At 32.9% G+C, this 18,601-nt stretch overlaps 3 protein-coding genes across 3 annotated transcripts; 1 reads left to right on the top strand and 2 right to left on the bottom strand.

The window, feature by feature from the left end:
- Positions 1–191: 191 nt before the first annotated feature.
- On the bottom strand, positions 192–4,229 carry LOC140047495 (uncharacterized). The gene is made up of 8 exons (XM_072092538.1): positions 4,081–4,229; positions 3,892–3,966; positions 3,317–3,568; positions 2,891–3,102; positions 2,537–2,683; positions 1,556–2,227; positions 1,121–1,226; positions 192–891 (listed from the first exon to the last, which is right to left on the bottom strand). The coding sequence occupies exons 1-8, from the start codon at positions 4,126–4,128 to the stop codon at positions 787–789; spliced, it is 1,617 nt and encodes a 538-aa protein (XP_071948639.1). The 5' UTR covers positions 4,129–4,229; the 3' UTR covers positions 192–786.
- A 3-nt stretch (positions 4,230–4,232) lies between these two features.
- On the bottom strand, positions 4,233–10,835 carry LOC140046626 (uncharacterized). Its single transcript, XM_072091321.1, has 16 exons — positions 10,778–10,835; positions 10,648–10,686; positions 9,970–10,190; positions 9,688–9,847; positions 9,130–9,291; positions 8,849–8,919; positions 8,624–8,716; positions 8,008–8,105; positions 7,809–7,875; positions 7,585–7,715; positions 6,070–6,151; positions 5,460–5,638; positions 5,096–5,267; positions 4,751–4,930; positions 4,469–4,534; positions 4,233–4,241 (listed from the first exon to the last, which is right to left on the bottom strand). The coding sequence occupies exons 1-16, from the start codon at positions 10,833–10,835 to the stop codon at positions 4,233–4,235; spliced, it is 1,788 nt and encodes a 595-aa protein (XP_071947422.1).
- Positions 10,836–13,587: 2,752 nt separating this feature from the next.
- On the top strand, positions 13,588–17,148 carry LOC140048142 (sperm flagellar protein 1-like). The gene is made up of 7 exons (XM_072093189.1): positions 13,588–13,862; positions 14,253–14,364; positions 14,470–14,623; positions 14,785–14,830; positions 15,140–15,203; positions 15,642–15,768; positions 16,193–17,148. The coding sequence occupies exons 1-7, from the start codon at positions 13,724–13,726 to the stop codon at positions 16,295–16,297; spliced, it is 747 nt and encodes a 248-aa protein (XP_071949290.1). The 5' UTR covers positions 13,588–13,723; the 3' UTR covers positions 16,298–17,148.
- The last annotated feature ends 1,453 nt before the right edge of the window (positions 17,149–18,601 follow it).

Genomic DNA, 18,601 nt, shown 5'->3' with positions numbered 1-18,601 from the left:
ATATTAAAATCAATTTTGAGAGCCAGGCCAAGATGTACACATTTCAGATACATGATTATGTTTGTATGAACAGCATATGTTTTGTGTGTAAAAATGACAACAAACAAAAACACAATGTCATCTACTAGTTGTGTTGTTAAGTTATTTTTTTATACACTGTATACATACATTTGATTTGAATTAGAGGAAAATCGACATTATAAAAAACTACATACAAAGAGATAAACATAAATTACTGATAAAATACATTTATAAAAGATTTTTCAGGATAGCCCAACATTTTATTAGCACTGTTAATGTGTTGTCTATAACATTCTGTAGAGTTCTTCTTCACAGTGTATATCTTGCCTGGAATCATCGATCTTAGGCCACAAGCAAAGCAACGTACGTAAGCATCAACTTTGGAAGTATTGTTATACATAAGTAGGTGGCACAAAAGTGGATGAAAGCACCCTAGGCCGATTCTTAGGCCAAAATGTCGCTCCCTGTGGAACTTCTGTAAATGGTGGCATTACTATTTTTAGGGGTTTGAGAAGTCTCAACCCAGCAGCAACCTCAAAATTGGCAAGAACTTCTAGAGGCAATTGGCATATTACATTCAGAAATCTTTGTGCTCAACAGAAAATACATAAACATGATTTTACTCCACTTGTTTAATCAACTCTTGTGCCCTTGTGGCTAACTTCATTGCACCTGGCTTTTCAAACTGAATTCTACTCCACTTGCTCTATCAACTCTTGTGCCCTTGTGGCTAACTTCATTGCACCTGGCTTTTCAAACTGAATTCTACTCCACTTGCTTTATCAACTCTTGTGCCCTTGTGGCTAACTTCATTGCACCTGGCTTTTCAAACTGGATTTGTATTTCAAGTTCTTTAATTTCCATCTCACTCTATGAAATAATAAATCAGTACATTGACATAAAGATAAGAAATTGGTTGCTGCCTTTCACAAGAAGAAGGGGTAATATACTAAATTCAAACATTATAAGGTAAAGTTAGTTGTTAATACGTGTTCTCTTGTAAAAGGCATCAACCTATTACAGAGAGCCAAAATGGAAATTTGATGGTTGATAGATTTGTACAGTATTTATCATATATAAGTCATGTCATAGTGCGTACCTCATGAAGTTCATCAATAACATCTTGTATTTCCAAATCACAATCAGCAGATGAATCTTGATTTTTAAGCCATTCAGTCAGTTGTTTGTCTTGTTCTTTCAATGATCTAAGAATAGTAAACATATTGATCTAATCAGTTCAGTTTTACACTGCACACTAAGTGCAGGAGGCATATCTTAAGATACTGAATGTGCTATGCAGACCACATATATTTATTCTAATATGCACTCTTAAGCTGTCTACACTATCAAAATAGTTTGACAAAAAAAGTGTAATGTGCCCATATATGGTAGTGATATGCTTAAGTATGGTAGTGATATGAAATCATCACATCCATATATTTTTTATCACATAAAGTTTGTAGACAGAGCTTTATAAAAGGTATTGATATAAATATTCATACTGTTTGAGTATACTACACAAATGACTGGTCACCTTAATTTTGATTTTAACTGTTGGAACGTTTTCAGCTTATCTCTGATGTCTTCCAATTCCTGCTGCAATGTTAATCTCTCAGAAGATTCCTGATGTTTCTTTCCTGAAATAAATGCATCTGGCGGTAAAAGAACCAATTCAGACTTTGGATGAGGTTTTCTTTCTTGATTGCCATGGGGTGAGGTCTCATCACGAACACTAGATGCCCACGATGGGCTTGTTACTTCAAACGATGTTCGTAATGGTGGAGTAACTGGTTGATGATGGGGTACAGGAAGACCAGGCGGTTCATCATCTCTATTATCAGATGAGTCATCTGAACTTGATAGCTGCCTAAGATGACTTTTCTGCTTTGCTACCACAGTTGTATGATCTTTGTGAGCAGGTGGTTTCATGAATACTGATGGCGGTATAAGTACTGGCTTACTCCCTACTGATGCCTTATTTGGATGAACGCTACCTCTTTGAGGCAAGGACTGTTTTTTTACTGGTGCTTCCATAAATGTAGGTAATCTTTGTGGTTGTTTGTCTTTGGTATCTCCTTTATCTCTTCGGACAAAACCGGAATCAATTAATTCGTCTTCTACAACAGTCAATTTATGTTCAGTTTGTGTATATCTTTCTGGAGAATGTTCAGTTATAAACATGGCATTGCTTGAATCCTCCACTTTTCTAGTTATATCAACGAAGGATAAAAACAAAACAATAATTCAGGATCATGATGTGGTGCTTGTTCTAGTTTTTAGTGAATGTGTGCACTAAATATCATTATTATTAATGATATAAAGTTTGCGGTGTGAGGACGACCAAAGCATATTGATTGAAACATCAAGAAACTCAACAGTTCTTTTCAGAACTAATATAAGTGGTGTACCGCAAACTTTATGTCAACATTTGATTTCACGATGCAAACCTTCAAAGAATATATTAATATTGTTAATTACAAGTAATTTCTTAACATTTTGAATGTACAGTATATACCTTTCATTAGGTGTAATAGGGTCCTGCCAAAGGCCTTCACTAGGTGTAATAGGGTCCTGCCAAAGGCCTTCCTTCTGCAAAGAATCCATAAGAAATGCCGGCCTTCGAGGCTGAGGCCGCTGCCTGCCTCTTAAACCTGATAACAACCTTAAATGAGAATCAAAGGTTGATTGAAAATAATAATTTTCATCTGTTTTTACAGTAATTTGTATTGTGTTGAGTATCAAAGACTTGTAATAAGACTTTATTTCAAGTATCTTGTGTTTTAGAAGGATTGTGAATGAATTTGCTTATGGTTATACTTGGCAATTTCCCTAAATATGTAAACAAAACAATATAACAATTCCACTATACCTGTCTATAGATGCTAGGCCGACTTCCTGGGCTGGGTCTACCTTCACAGACATTAGAGGCTCTGTAGAAGATGGATGTGGAACTGGTGGCTGTATCAGTTTGTTTTGCTTCAAATTATGTTTCTTTGATGGCCTAGCGTTTCTTCTATCATGTGTCTTCTGTCTCCATTTCATAGCACACCGGTGAACAATCTGATACGATGTAAATGCATTCTAAAAAAACAATATATCACCATCTATAAGAACCAGTAGATGGTTAGCACAATCACAGTGCAAGAAGGACTACTACCTATTGGCCAGTTATAGACAATCCCACTATTCAACAGTTATGTTGCAGGGTGTTGATTGTATCAATGTGAGAATTTATTCTCAAATGATCCTTGTATTTTGCACAAATATAAGACTTTATCTAACTTAGGTAACTTACCTGAGCTTGTTTTTGAGCAGCGAATTTCTCCCGTTCACTAGCAAGATACGATGCCACGCTCAGCCATTGTGCTGCCCCATCCCGCAACAACCTCTTGCGCCTTGTGGCCATAGCAACCTCAAAACGAGCTTGCTTTCGCTTTTTGTCAGCAGTGTACGCAACCCACGCAACGAGTACCTTACGTTGAAGGACAAGACTCCACTGCCAGAGGGCTATGTTTGTCTTGGCTTGTTCTTCAAGAGAGTTAAGATACTAAAAATAATACAGATGCATTACGATTTAAAAACATTTAATAGACAGACCTTTTATTCAATCAGATTCAAATGACAGGAATTTAATTAGATGTTATATAAAACAAATAATGAATGTTTTATAATCGTGTAATGGTACAAATAATGGCATTTTTACTTTATTAAAAATACTTCACCTTGTTGAAATATAACCGATTATCATTCACTTCATGCTATTATTTGTATATTAATAGACAAATGTCTTACGATGTCATCTGAAAAGATAATCTCAAGCATTATCCTCTATAGCTTTGTTTATTCATATTAATCTTATTATCAAATTACCTGTGTCTTCCAGTTGTTAAACCCAAATGAAAGAAGTCTTGTGTTGTGAAGCCAAATACTTTGATGCTGTAATAACTGTAAGACAAAACAAACATTTTAAAATCATCATGGCAAAAAATACTTTATATTTATAGTATTTCTTACTTTCTTTGAAAATATTCAATTTAACATAATTTGGTTCTTCCTGACCCTCTTTCTTAATTGTATTGCGTTGAACTCTTTCCATTTTACAATCATTTTTTGTTTCAGTATAACTTCATAGTGACATCTAGCCTTGTTGTTTAAATGGTGTTTGTTCTGTTGAGAAGTTGTAAATGCAACCCATACACTAAAAGCGCGTTTTAATTTTCCTACAAAAAAAGAAAAAAACATCAATTAAACTCTATCAATGCAGCTTTATATAATTAAATTTCATAATATCAATGAATTATACCTATTGTTAGCTGAAGGTAGAATTTCTTGAATTTCAACTTACTGTAACATATTATTGATTTTAAACTTAATGAATCAATCTAAAGATTAAAAGATTCACAGTTTGATTTCTACCTGTATATAAGATCAATTTGAAATGTTCTACTCTGTGGTCTTCATCATCTCGCAAGCCAACATGAAGTATGGTGTAATGGTACCAATGCTTGAAAACCTAAAATATAATTTACAGATACACTAAATAACATGCTATAAATATTTCATATAACTCGTTTTATACTTGACTTTGATTCAATTTTAAAGCAAAACAACATATTAGAGAAATTTTTAGAAAACAGTTTTCAGGAACTTTTTGGATGAAACCCTTGTTCTGAAAATGCATATTCATTCATTTTACTTTTATTTCGCAAACGGACGTCCATATACTTACTAACGCCTTTAATTTTACTGCGTACATATTGTCTGCTATTTGTAACTTGTGACGATCCACTACCATTTCCTGAATTGTCTGCCGCCAATGCTGGAACATTTCATGAAGACGATGTCTGTCATGTCGTGTCTTCTTCGCGTTTACTTTCTCGTAAACAGCCATAATTCCATGATGATAGGTCTAAAGATGAGGATTATATAAGAATTGACACTTTTAAGATCTTTTCTTTCTGAATGGTGCTACTACTGTACTGTGCTAACCATGAATTTTTGTAGTTTTTGTTTAACTAAAATGTGCAGATGTTGGCTATATTGATTTATAATAATGCAGTCGAAACTTTCATACCTTCCAGGCTTCCAAAACTTTTCTCTGAAGACCCTGTTGATAGAAGACATCGGCTTTTGCTTTTTTATGACCTTTGACTTGCTGCCTAGCAACATACATTGCCCACGCTTTCCATGCTTTCTTGGTTGTTTGGTGTACAGAGTGTTTGTAAGCTAATACATCTTGATTTTTACTAAAAAAATTAATGTATTTTGAAAAAAAATGTTTTACAAGCCGCTGTAATTATTGAAAACATAGTAAATTACTACTGTATATTCAAAATAAATGAATAGGAAATCTAATGATAGGTGAAATTATTTAATTGGAGGAATATTTAGGGACAATTCTAATTTATTTACAGACAATTCTAATTTACTGTACTTACCTTCTAAACTCCAATTTTGTATATGTTTTCCAAGCACTCAACATCTTCAATACCAATTTGCTGTAATAATGTTGGCAAGCTGTTTCTATTTTCTTTTCCTCCGACAGTTTCTCCTGAGTGGCTTTCCGCCAAACTTTAAGATTTCTACGAGTTATTTGATCATCATAATGAAGAATAGCCTAAAATATACAAAGCAAATCAACACTAAAGATTACCAATAGTTAAATAATAAATAGTATATTTAAAAAGTTGAAATAATTTTGAATAAATGAATGAATAAAATTTATATTATTGTGAAAGAAAACTCTAAAAATATGGCTAAGGCTCTGTCTGCACCCTCAAATCTTATGTGACAAAAATATGTGATGACATGCCCATATATGGATATGATAATTCCATATCACTACCCTATTTAAGCATATCACTACCATATTTGGGCACATCGCACTTTTTTTGTCAAACTAGTTTGATAGTGTAGACAGAGCATGGTACAAAATTTGCTATCTTTGTACTTCAATGTTGTTGCTAAATATCCCACTAAATAGGAAAATTTTCAAATTATATTTCTATTTAATTATAATTTAAGTAAAATGAAGGACAAATTAGGTACCATTCGTTGCATCATTCTGTAATCTTGGCTAGCTCTATAAGAAAACATCCAACGAAAAAATACACTGCCTAGCAAACATTCTCTGTATGAAAAATAAATAAAATTGAATTTTAATAATAATAGATTCTATTAGCATTATAGATGCATTCATTACAAATATCATTGATTGACTGTTTCTCAAATTATAAAACAATACAAAATAAAAAAACAACTCTGACTCTAAACACAAATTAAATTTTAAATACATTTATTTTTTTTAGTTCTAGTTGTTGTAGGGGTGTAGCAGATGAGCTACAGTAGTAGTAGTCATCATGATATGATACACAGGCATAAGGCATATCCAGGGCCGTAGCCAGGATCTGTCAAGGGGGGGTTCGGATACTAAATATTTGGGTCAACCCCACCGGAAAAGACACTCTCGTGCAGCATGCTATATAACCAATGAGCAAAAAGATCGTACTTTTTTCCTCCTCCTCAAACACGTCGATAATTTAAATGACGACAACTATTTTGTTGCCGTGTGTTAGATGCGCGTGCTCTGTGCGGAACCGCCGATTGTTTGATCATTTACTTCGTATTTTGTTTTGCGTTCAAGTTCAATGCGAACGTATATCTACAGCCCCGAAAAAAGCACACTGGGTGAAGGCAAATGCTATTTGCTAGCTCTATCTATAATATTTATTTACAGCAATTTGTTGAGGAATATAAATATGTAAATAGGTGATATTGATACATTTTAGTACGTATCGGCGTGGTCTAGAACAAAATAATCGGATGCCATAATGTGAACTACAGTACTTCATACCATAGATATTATAGTGTAAAATATTAATATTCACTATAATCCTCTGATACATTATACTTCATAGTCACACATAAATACTGATGTACGTCGGAAGGCTATATACTTTATGCATGCTGCCTGACTGCCAGTGATCTAAACAATTATAGGTACGCAGTTGTCTGGCGGTGTCCTTTGTACGAATCGTTCGTGCGCCAGCTCGCTATGAGACGCGTCAATATCATGTTACATGCAGGGACCAAACATTTATTTTTCAGGTTAAAATCGGCAACTCATTTGCAGCTTTTAGAAATTTACAGACACGTATCACTAGTTGACGCTCATACAGAGAAGAAGGTTCACGAACAAGTTTACAAATTTTTCAATTTACAAACAACTTTCTGTACTGTGGGGCACGTATTTGGAGGATTTTTGGAGATGAGGGTGAGGTATTGGGCATGTCGGGGATGGGGGTTCGCAGTTGGTTAAGGGGGGTTCGCTATAAAGGGGGGGTTCGCCCGAACCATAAAAACCCCCCCCTGGCTACGGGCCTGATATCCCCAAGTGGTGCCTATCCAGATGAGCTACAGTACTGTAGTAGTAGTCATCATGATATGATACACAGGCATAAGGCATGTCCCCAAGTGGTGCCTATATCTCCTCTCCGGGCTGGCTGGTAATTATGCCTATAAGAATAAAATATTTCGTCTTTGAAATGAAAAATCATTGCTTACCTTCGAAATTTTTCTGAAGCGATCTGTCTTTGTCGCTTCTCCTGTCTCATTTTAGCATAAAGATGCATACAATGAAGACATTTGGGAAGCATTTTGTAAGCAAAGAATGCATCTGCATCTACATATTGACTCTGAAATGAAACAAAGAAGTGATTTTAATTGTTTAGAAGCAAACATTATATTAATAATACATTTATATTAATATTTTTATTTTCACTTTTTACCTTGCGATGTTTCCGCCAGGTGGTATATTTTTGTAAAATTCCAAAACATCTTCTTAAAGTTTTCTTTCTGAATTAATAAGTATTTGAGTATATTTAATAAAAAATTGTAATTTTAAATTCATTTAATGTAATAAAATAGTTGAATAATGAGTTTAATAATTAAAAATAAAATAATTATATAATACAAATAGTAACTGACTTATAATAAGACCATGCTCTCCGTGACTGGTTGACAATTTTTAGTTCATCTTTCTCATCACATCGAAGCATCCATTGATTCCAGGCAATTTTGATTAACTGTGATCAAGAAAGAATTTAAACACAAATGTTAAACTTTGAATTAAATAGTCTATGGGTAAGATAGCTATGCTTGATAGATTAAAAATAACTAAAAGAAGAAGCACTAAATATAGAGAATATATTTCCCTTGAATAAAATGTGTTATAAATACCAGGGTTTTGTTATTAATATTCTATAAAGAGGGTAATACAATTTTAACAGCAGGTAACTTTAAGTGGATTATAAACTCTTTAAAGGTAATAATTACAGGCAGCTATACATTCTACTAACAGAGGAATATTTTTACTTGCAACCTGCTATTAACAAAACCCCCCTAAAAGATTATTTTTATTATAAACGGTGTTTTTTTAGTTTTCAAAATAAATGGAATCTGTAATAAATTGAAATATATGGAGAAAGAAAACTGGAATGTAGGTAGATCAAATATATTAAAAAATGTTAATACTCACAACACTTAGTCTAATTTACTTTTACTTACTTAAAATGATTAAAAAAATGACTTTCTTAATACTCACAACAGTTGATTGGTAGTTTCTAGCAATGTCTTCTTTGAGCTTCTTTTGTTTGTGTATGTGTACAGCATCTTTGAATGATCTTAAACCAATTGTCTGTAATGAGAAAGCAAATTATTTAAAACATCTTTCATACATTTTTATTATAATTACAAACATGATTTTATTTTTGCCACTAAAGGCAACATATATATTTATTATACAAGCACAATAACGTGATGTTCTTACCAATAACCTGGCTTGGTAATGTTCTGTAGCCAACTTTATTTTCAGTGCTTTCTCTTGTTCTAGAAATATATCTGAATTTCAGAGAGTGAAGGCATTTTTAACAAATGAACAATTATTATTATTTGTATGTAATTTTAATACTGTATTACATATCATTATTAAATATATGAATGAATGAAAATAAAAGCATTGTTATAGAGACACAACCTCTAATATACAAATCAAATTTAATCAACATTTATTGAACTTTATAAGTACTTTAATAAACTATTAAAGGATACAAAATTTCCAGTGTATCAGTATTCTTCGTAACATTGCCCTTTGACCCATGACCTTAATCTGGTGACTCTTTTCAGCCATGATCTTCTTGGTGTACCATCTTGTATGCCAGTGGTGGAAATACTTTGTTGATAAGCGTTCAATATAAGATGTAGCAGCAATAGCTGTTAGATAGAAGTACAAAATATACAATTGTTATAAACAGCTATTTCAAATATTGTTAAAATAAGTCATGTCATGTAAACACACTCTTAAGCCCTGTCTACACTATCAAACTTTATGTGACAAAAAAATGTCATATACCCATATATGGACATTATTTTATTTATTTTATTTTATTTTATTCAAACTCATTCAACAGCGGGAAACCCGCCCCTTACAGAATGATGTCATATAGCTAATATATTTGGGCATATCACTACCACGTCATTTGGGAACATCACACTTGTTTTTTCGAACTAGTTTGATAGTGTAGACAGAGCTTTACTATATTAATACATTTATGTAGAAGTTGATCATTTAGGCGCCCTTGATAAAAGATGGTTTAAAATGATTCTTACCAGTTCTTCTTTTCTTTTCTAGCCTATACATTGTGTATGGAAGAAAACCTTGAAAGAAACATCTAGCCACAAGGAATTGATTGTACAAATGGTCTGCTGCCACTTCCCTGTCTTTCTCTTTTTGTTTTTCCCTCATTCGTAACTTCCATCTTTCAAACATCTACATCAATTGAAAGTGGTTTTTATTTCAGAAAATCATTTTTATACGAACATACAGTATCTATAATTATTGATGTTTAATTATTATATTACTACATGGTATAAACTTTATATTCAACTAACCTTATGTGTTAGAGTTTCAGCCCAAAAGTGTAAAGCATACACCTCCTGATCCTGCAAAAATTTAGCTCTTTGAAGCCGATCTTTCCACACTGCCCATGCCTTTTTCAAACGTTTATGTGCAACTGCCTTTTCAAGGGCCTTGTACACAGACGTTTTTGATCTTTTGGCTTTGTGGTGTTCCAGCCAACCTGCAAGTGCTCGCTGCTGTATCTTTTGATTAGCTGCAATGCAAATGATTCTTTTTTTGTGAGTTATATTATAATATATTATAAAATGGTTCTTATTTAGTGTACACTATCAGATGTAAATGGTTCAACCATCCTAACCCTCTGTCTACACTATCAAACTAGTTGGACAAAAAAGTGTGATGTGCCCAAATATGGTAGTGATATGCCCAAATATCAAATATGGTAGTGATATGACATCATTATGTCCATATATGGGCACATCACATTTTTTAGTGTAGACAGAGCTTAAGCTTCAACTGTATTACAACAATTGCACAGATATATAATACAGTATTTTGGGGTTTTTTTTGCACCCATTGTTTTTGGTCTGCTCTTCATTAAAGGGGTATACTGTAGATTAACGATAAATGTTGTAAAACTAAAACCAAACTTACAATGTCTACAAGCTAATGTTATTTTAGCATTTTTAACTCTCTGAAAAATAACGTACTGAACCCAGGCTGACCATGTTTGACGCCATAAACGGTACCTAAAAAGCATAAAAAACAACATACATGTATTACAAGTTTCTTTCCTTGTATAGAACTATTAATGAATTTAAATTCTTGTAAGCTGCATACCACGTTGGTACTTAGAGTATGCCCATAGCTGGTGAGTATCAATAAACCATGTACCCATTTGTAATCCTTGGTATGGCCAGGTAAGTTTATGGACGTACCTGTTGTGACACTCTGCTCTTATCGTTAGTTTCCACTCCTTCCTTTCCTTCCACCACAATTCTTTCCATTCAAAAATCACTTTCCTCAGAAGCACTTTCTTGTAATGATTCCTGAATTTAACAAAAATGTAACATTTGTTGATCAACTTTGAGACACAAATTTGTTTTAACAACAGAACTCTACCTCACCTTGCATTGGATGGCCGGATTTTCCCAAAACAATTTTTCAACCAAATCCATAAAAACTTTCTAGCAAGATGTCTGAAAGGATTAAACACAAAGATGTTAAGAAAAAAATGTCAAAAATAAAATAGTGGTTGTATATAATATGCCTATCCTCCATTATTAAATTTAAAGAAAGACAAACAAATAAATGATTTCAAACCTAATTCGTATTTCCTTTAGCCGCCCACCCATATTCCAGGTGTAGCCTGGCCTAGCACGTTGAAATTGATGTGGCTTTACAGCTGCTTTGGTCCTCAGCTTAGATTTCTCAGGAATTCTGCTGGCCTTCTTTCCAAGAACTTCATTTTGGCTTTCTGGATTGTTTAATCTTTCATTCTGCAACTTGACCCTCGTTTGATTATTCCTCTTGATTTGAATTTCATTCTTGTTTTCTTGCTGACCGTACCTGTAAAATGAAAAATAGGTTTATTTAGTTTTCAGTATGTCAGTATTACCAGAGTAGTGATGCTTTTTGATAATCATAAAGTTTTAAAATATTGGTAGCAGGAATTTCAGGCCACCAGTGATCGGGAGCAGGTTGTGGGTTCCAGTCCCACTAGAGAATGGCTGCATTGTCAATATTCTCACTTTCTTCAAAATTTAGGTAAACATATTTTTAAAATAATACCTGCTATGAAACTTTGGCTTGGCATTTATGCTGGCATCAAGAATGTTATCATCATTTGACATTTGCAGGTTCTGTTTGGCTCGTTCCAGTAGCCTCATTCGTTCAGCCCTTAGCTCAAACAATGCCTTTTCTTTTGCTTCCTGATCTTTTTTCTTATTCATATTGTTGTTGTTTACATTTCTTTGTTATGAAAGACACTGCTTTGTTTGACTGTCTGGAAAAAAATGTAAACAATATATATTAGTTTTTTATATAGAAATAGTGTTTGTAAATTAGTATTTTCTATTTGGATGTTGCTGATTGTCAATATTTGGGGCCAGCCACATTGCATCAGAAATGCATTGACTGTCAACCATGGTCACAGTGCATTTCGGCCGCCAATCATTTCGGCCGCCGGTTATGGAACGCCCAAATTCATGAAACTCCAAAAAGGACAAAATATGGCGTGATCATTTCGGCCGCCAGGTATGGCGCGCCAAATTGAAATAGCCAGAAAAAACTCATTAACTGTACAGTATTACAGTGAAAAAAAATAACTTTATCAAGTCTATGGAACGCCACAGAGAACTATGGTCATTTAAACTAGAGATCAGTTGTGCAATGGGCTAAATACATTTTGTTTTTGCCGTAGGCATAGATTTAAAGTTATATTAGTTACGGTATTTTACCGTCTGAATATATTGGTCAAAATGAATATTGATTTAATGTTTATTTTTTTATTTATTTTACAAGTCCCGAAGATGCGTGTGCTTTGTAAAAATGTGTTTCTTTTAATATGAATCAAGTCAAGTGTTTTTGACTGGCACATAAAAAAAACTTCAGCATCACCTCCTTCTTAATAAAAAAATATCATTAATATTCACTGTAGTGATGGCAATGTGCACGCTATAATATCGCTGCTGTTTCTGGAATTAAAGACCGCCGATTCGGCTTAATAATACAGTATTTAGGCCTAGTAAAATATTAACATTTTAACACACATGGCGTGTCATAAATATTCAAGAATAATTACAATTCTGGCGGCCGAAATTAACAATACATATTTTGTCCTTTTTGGCGTTTCATGAATTTGGCAATTCCATAACCGGCGGCCGAAATGACTGGCGGCCGAAATGATCAGACACCTCAACCATGATGACCATGAACAGGAAAAAAGTACTAATAATAATATAAATGATATGCATGTCCGATTGACTGTGCAGATAATCATAATGATTCACTTTTATCATAAATATATTTTTAATTAAAAGTAGGCCTAGGGCCTATATAATTTTATCAAAGACATAGCCTAGGCCTAGTGCTTCCGACGTAGCCGACTAGTAGTACTAGCTATCTATGTACCGAGATCAGGTTAATTATTGCAAGTCAACCAGCATGGTATCACTACCACTGGTGCACCAGTAAGGCCACCTGCCTATATTATGTGAACTGGAATATTGGTCCCCAGGCTGGGGCCTTGCCAGCCAGGATATTTTTGGATGTCAATCAATGATCTCTAGGCCTAGCCTATAGGCTAGGCCCTATTATTCAACTATACTCTCTATTTATTTAGCCTAGCCAGCACTGCGGGCCTAGAAGCTCTGCTAGGCTTACCCAAGTTTATACAAGTAAGTCACTTTTAGTAACGCACCTAATTAACAATGCATACAATGTATTTTGTTACTAAAAAATATTCCTTACTTTAAGTTATATAAGACAACTTTTTGGGGCATTTTAGTTTGTTTTTCCCGCAGGATTTATGATGAATAGCGCCACCATCAACAATTGTTTAGCCGTTACGGTCCATCCATTTTTTAGGCAATCGCAGATTTCATCTGGTAGAAATGCCAGTAAGCGTCTGGAGTATTAGTTGTTTACTAACTACGCGATGGTCGTGAATGACAACATCATCAATTCGGAAAAAAAGTTCTTGAAATCATGATTGTATTCAAGCTGTCTATTGTGTTCACATATTATTGATATAGTTTGTGAATAATCTAATAAAGTATTGTGCTCATGATTAAAGAAGAAACTGAAATAAAGATGTCTGAACAAAGCTTAGATGAAGAAAAACTTCAAGAATTGTATGCTTGGATCGACAGCATTCCTCTCTCACGTCCGAAACGCCTTATCACCCGCGACTTTAGTGATGGGGGTACGTCTATTACCACTTGATTTACAAGCCTAGGCCTAGCCCAAAGTCTAACAAGAACTAATTAGTAATATTTGAAATAATTTTGTTTAAACCTACAAAATTAGTATTTTACTGCAGTAGGTCTATTAATATTATTATTATAATTATAGAATTATATTTATTGTTGCGTATTAGCCTAAATAATAATAATTATTATTAAACAATCAATGTGTGGGATTGGTTGTGTGGGCCATGGAATATAGGGGCCTACTGTGTAGGTAGGTATGACGAAAACAATATAGACATGGGCTAGCCTACAGTAGGTGTACGTAGGCCTATTAATTATTTCAATAGCCAATTTACAATTTGTTAATCTATCTAATTTAACGAATTTTCATCTTGTTTTTACAGTTCTAACAGCAGAAGTAGTATCACATTTTCATCCTAAGTTAGTGGAGATTCATAACTACACACCTGCTAATTCAACGCAACAAAAGCTATCCAATTGGGGAACACTAAGCCGGTAAGGATGACTTCAAATTTGATTTGTTAAATGACCACATCTCAGTGAATCTATCTTTTAAAATTTATAAAACATTTATTGATTTCATTGTGTTTTATTTTACAGAAAAGTGTTTACAAAGCTAAACATTAATGTTCCAGACAATATCATCAGAGGAGTTATTAATTGTAAAGCAGGTGTTGTTGAAGTATTTTTATGGCAACTCAAGATCAAGATAGAAAACTATCACAAGCAAAAAAAAATTTCTATCGGTAACAAAGTAAGAGAATCAAACAAATGTATGAATTTAACTTGATAAAAAGATAAAAAGATCAAAAACCTGTATAAAACTATAAGATTAAATGTCAGGACATTGAAATCAAGCTCTGATTTTATAATATTTGCAACAGTTTTGGAAATCTATTATTTATTATTTTTCAGATGACTCCTGAAACATATGAAGGGTTATCTGACAGGTCAGATAAAGGTAAAACATTGGATTGCATATAATGTACTGAAATAATGTAACAGACTCTGAAGGTCATATAAACACAGCAGTTCTTTGAAAACAATGGCTATTTACAATTGGAAAGTTTAATATGAAATTGATTTTGAGATATTAAATGTATCTGGTGTGAAACTGCATCAATCTTTTAGAGTGGTGTTCATTCAACGGTGAATTACACATAAAGTATAAATTATTGAAGTGAAGAAACATGTCAAGACAATAATGTCATTAATTTTATAAATCATTTTGAAATTTGATTTAATGTAAATATTTTGGTTTATTATTCAGCTTATCATAGAGGAGGGAAGCATCATGGATCAGTTCCAAAAGCTGGGGGATTACCAAATCAAACGTAAGTTAAAACAACCAGACATACATATTTGGTTGGGTTTGGTTTGAAGTTGGTTTGATAATAATTCAAATTTATTTAATTCCCTTAGTAAATTGTAAAATTTAACAATAACATAGTAAAACAGTAAATCGTACAGTTTAAATAAAAAGACCAAAAAAAACCCCAAAATGATTGGCCTCAAATTGACAATTTTATATCGAAGACACTCAAGATGAGGCCAAATGGATTTCCTTGATTAAAAAACAATTTAAAATCAGAAAGTTACCCTAAAATGATATAATAAATAAACCAAAATTCCAAACTGTCAGAATATGAATAATCTTTTTAAATCTTAAAATAATAATTTTTGATACAAGACGACGAGACGATGAAACTGTATTATTATCACATCGACATAAGATATAGTGATTTATTTTAAAATGTCATTATTTTTGACAGCAATGCTGCCAGAAGTCGGTCTTTACAGAATGTAAGTTCAGAACACGGTCAACCATTATCAACAGAAGTCAGGTATATTATAGAAGAAAAAGAACAGGCACTTTTAGCCTCTCAGGAAACCGTACAAGTAAGTCATACAGCTAACAAAAAATGCTATCAATTCATTTCCCAGTTATTCCTCTATTTTCACATAAAATGTTACATTTCAGATAAATAAATTAAGCTCTCAGAAATTGAGCAAAATACAGTCACAAAAGGCATGCTATTTAATATTGAAGTACAAATAACTTGAGATTTAAATAAAGTTTTCGTGACGTTGCCAATATTATATCGATTGTCATGAAAGTCAGCTATGATCTGTTGTACATAGATACTTGGGGAAAATAATCAATCAAATACAATCACACAAAGCAAAAAATATACTAGTGCTTTGGAAACATTTCCTAAGTTATAAAATACATTTGATTTTATACGTTGAGGAAATACAGATTGCAGATTTTGTTATATTTGATAGTAATATCTAAATCTACTTGAATGTTTATAATTTCTAGATACTTCAGGCTAAGATTCGACGCTTAGAACATTTATTACAACTTAAAGACATCAGAATTGAAGAACTTGGGAAAAAATTACGCCAATCAGAAGGACGATATTGACCTTTGCAGTCTGTTGCAAAATACTTGCCAATCATTGGTGTTGAGAAAGTATCATCATTACCAAATTTTAGATAAAACCTAAATTTGTAATGGCAGGTTAATTTGAACTTTGACTCCACATTCCAGTAGATTCACGAGCATTTAAACGGAAGTGAATGTGACGACGGCAGGTTGTTCTTCCATCTGCCATAACAAATTTATTTAATCATCATCAATGGCATTTTATTTACTTGTTTTGTTATTTGTAAATATTTATGACCCAAAGAATAGAATTGCTATACATTGAGAATGCTGAAGCCATTACTATAACGTGTACTATTTTAAATGTGTGCTGTTTACACGTTTCAGCCAAAGACCAATTCATTGATATTTAGAAATTCCCATTTATATAACATTTAAAAGTGCCAACATAGAGGCATTTAAACATGAATTAAAAAGAAGTGTTTATCGTTAAGTTCAAACTAAATAGGCGAATCCAAGGGGGTGTGGGTCCCTAAAGCTTGTGATTGGTCAAACCACAATTACATTGTGCCAATGTTGTGTTACGCTAACCAAGCGTTAAACTTGGTTCGCACTACAGACGCAACGCAAGCGAGACAATGAAAAGCTACAGTTCGAATAATCCATCGCTTGTGATTGGTCAAACCATTTGAATTGCGCCTATGTAGTGTTGAGCTAACCAAGCTTAATAAATGTTTATAGAATAATGCTTTAAGAAAAATTTAAAGCGCAATTTATAGTTGTACAAAGTAAGAATTTTTAATTTATTAAATACGTATGTATGATCGTAAATCACAGAATGTATTATAAAGTGTAAAATAAATGTTCCAATCCCATCCCGTTTGTGTAAATAATATTCATGTTCACAGTGGACGAGAGTTTACAAACACTAAAGAATGTCAGATTAGTCTGATGTCATAGGAATCGGACAGAAAATTAAAATAATCTATGGAAAAATAGAATGTTCAATTAGTACTGGATGGACGAATCATTCGCCACAAGAACTTCTCACTTATTTAATTTGCACTTTCAAAATTAATTCATTTTGTGCTTTTTATATTTTCGGTTAATTGTTCAGCGCTTAGAGCTTATTTTGCGCTATATAAATTGAACATTATTATTTTTGAAAACTGTCCTGTCTTTTTACTAGAATAACCTATTTATAATATTTTCTGGCACATCTTCCAGTTATACTAATACTAATAATGGGCCTAAATAAAAAAAAAACAACATGTAACGTCATTGTAGAAGTAGGCTATGCCAAAAGATCACCACACACCAAGGTATTGTATACGGGAGAATTGGAATAATCAAATTGTAGGCCTACCTCCAGCCTATACTGACCCATAATCTATCGGTTTAGTATGGTTACATGTCGCGCGAAGAAATACAATATTATATGAACTATACTCTAATTATATTAGTGTATACAGTAATATAATTTATTGATAAAGTAGACATACGTTATTTGTATGTACAAAGCTCAGTTGGTGAGGATATACACAGCCGTTTCTGTAGTAGGCGTTTTTTAAGAAAAATATAAATATATGCATATATTAAAAACAGTATGCATATTAATATTCAGAAACAACATAATAGATTACATTTGTTTGTCCACACGCTCACTGTTTCTAAATTTACACAATGTTTTCGCATTTAATAGTCTTTCCAATATTCATTAGGGTTAGAGCACATTATTTCCTCTCAACCCCCTTCTTTATATTCCCAATGGTTCACTTGACCCATCTTTTTCTCGAGTTTACATTTTCAGCAATTGAAGAAAATAGTTATTTGATTGTAAATAACTTGATTTATTAAGTTATTTTTGGTACTTGTGTTCCAACAGGGTAACCGATAGTCTAAATAAAATGAACTTTGTATATTTAGAGAAAAAGAAATAGGTTGACAATCATTTGTACTTAATATATTTTCATTCAGTTAACCAATTTTTCTCATAGATACTATAAAGGTTGTGACATGACATTTGTAACTTAATTGAATAGAAGACACATTCTAACAAAAACATTCTTAGTCCGTTGGTAAAAAATAATGGGACATTGTTGCTTGTTTTTCTCCTTTTTAGTTCCGATAGGTTCATGTTTAAGTTCTCACTACGTACAAATTCCACTCAACCATTGTAGCCTATACATTTCAATTTATATTTGTCAATATATCAACGTTCGGTTTACTGGACAGTTCAAAAAATGAAAACAAAATTTGAACGGATTAAATTCTGTCTACACTATCAAACTTTATGTGAAAAAAAAAATGCGTTGTGCCCATATATGAACACAATTACATCAT

The sequence above is a fragment of the Antedon mediterranea genome, chromosome 4, assembly GCF_964355755.1.
Source record: "Antedon mediterranea chromosome 4, ecAntMedi1.1, whole genome shotgun sequence".
Taxonomy (NCBI): domain Eukaryota; kingdom Metazoa; phylum Echinodermata; class Crinoidea; order Comatulida; family Antedonidae; genus Antedon; species Antedon mediterranea.
The sequence above is the reverse complement of the archived record's forward strand: the minus strand, read 5'-3'. Positions and strand labels throughout refer to the sequence as shown.

Excerpts from the sequence above, each read along its gene's own strand:
- LOC140047495 (XM_072092538.1), bottom strand. The coding sequence starts at position 4,128 with ATGATTGTAAAATGGAAAGAGTTCAACGCAATACAATTAAGAAAGAGG. Across the intron at positions 3,967-4,080 it reads CAATACAATTAAGAAAGAGG|TTATTACAGCATCAAAGTAT; the intron begins GTCAGGAAGAAC and ends TTTGTCTTACAG. Across the intron at positions 2,684-2,890 it reads GGCCTAGCATCTATAGACAG|GTTGTTATCAGGTTTAAGAG; the intron begins GTATAGTGGAAT and ends TTCTCATTTAAG.
- LOC140046626 (XM_072091321.1), bottom strand. The coding sequence starts at position 10,835 with ATGGGTACATGGTTTATTGATACTCACCAGCTATGGGCATACTCTAAG. Across the intron at positions 10,687-10,777 it reads ATACTCTAAGTACCAACGTG|GTACCGTTTATGGCGTCAAA; the intron begins GTATGCAGCTTA and ends TATGCTTTTTAG. Across the intron at positions 8,717-8,848 it reads ATTACCAAGCCAGGTTATTG|ACAATTGGTTTAAGATCATT; the intron begins GTAAGAACATCA and ends TTCTCATTACAG.
- LOC140048142 (XM_072093189.1), top strand. The coding sequence starts at position 13,724 with ATGATTAAAGAAGAAACTGAAATAAAGATGTCTGAACAAAGCTTAGAT. Across the intron at positions 13,863-14,252 it reads CCGCGACTTTAGTGATGGGG|TTCTAACAGCAGAAGTAGTA; the intron begins GTACGTCTATTA and ends TTGTTTTTACAG. Across the intron at positions 14,365-14,469 it reads AATTGGGGAACACTAAGCCG|AAAAGTGTTTACAAAGCTAA; the intron begins GTAAGGATGACT and ends TTTATTTTACAG.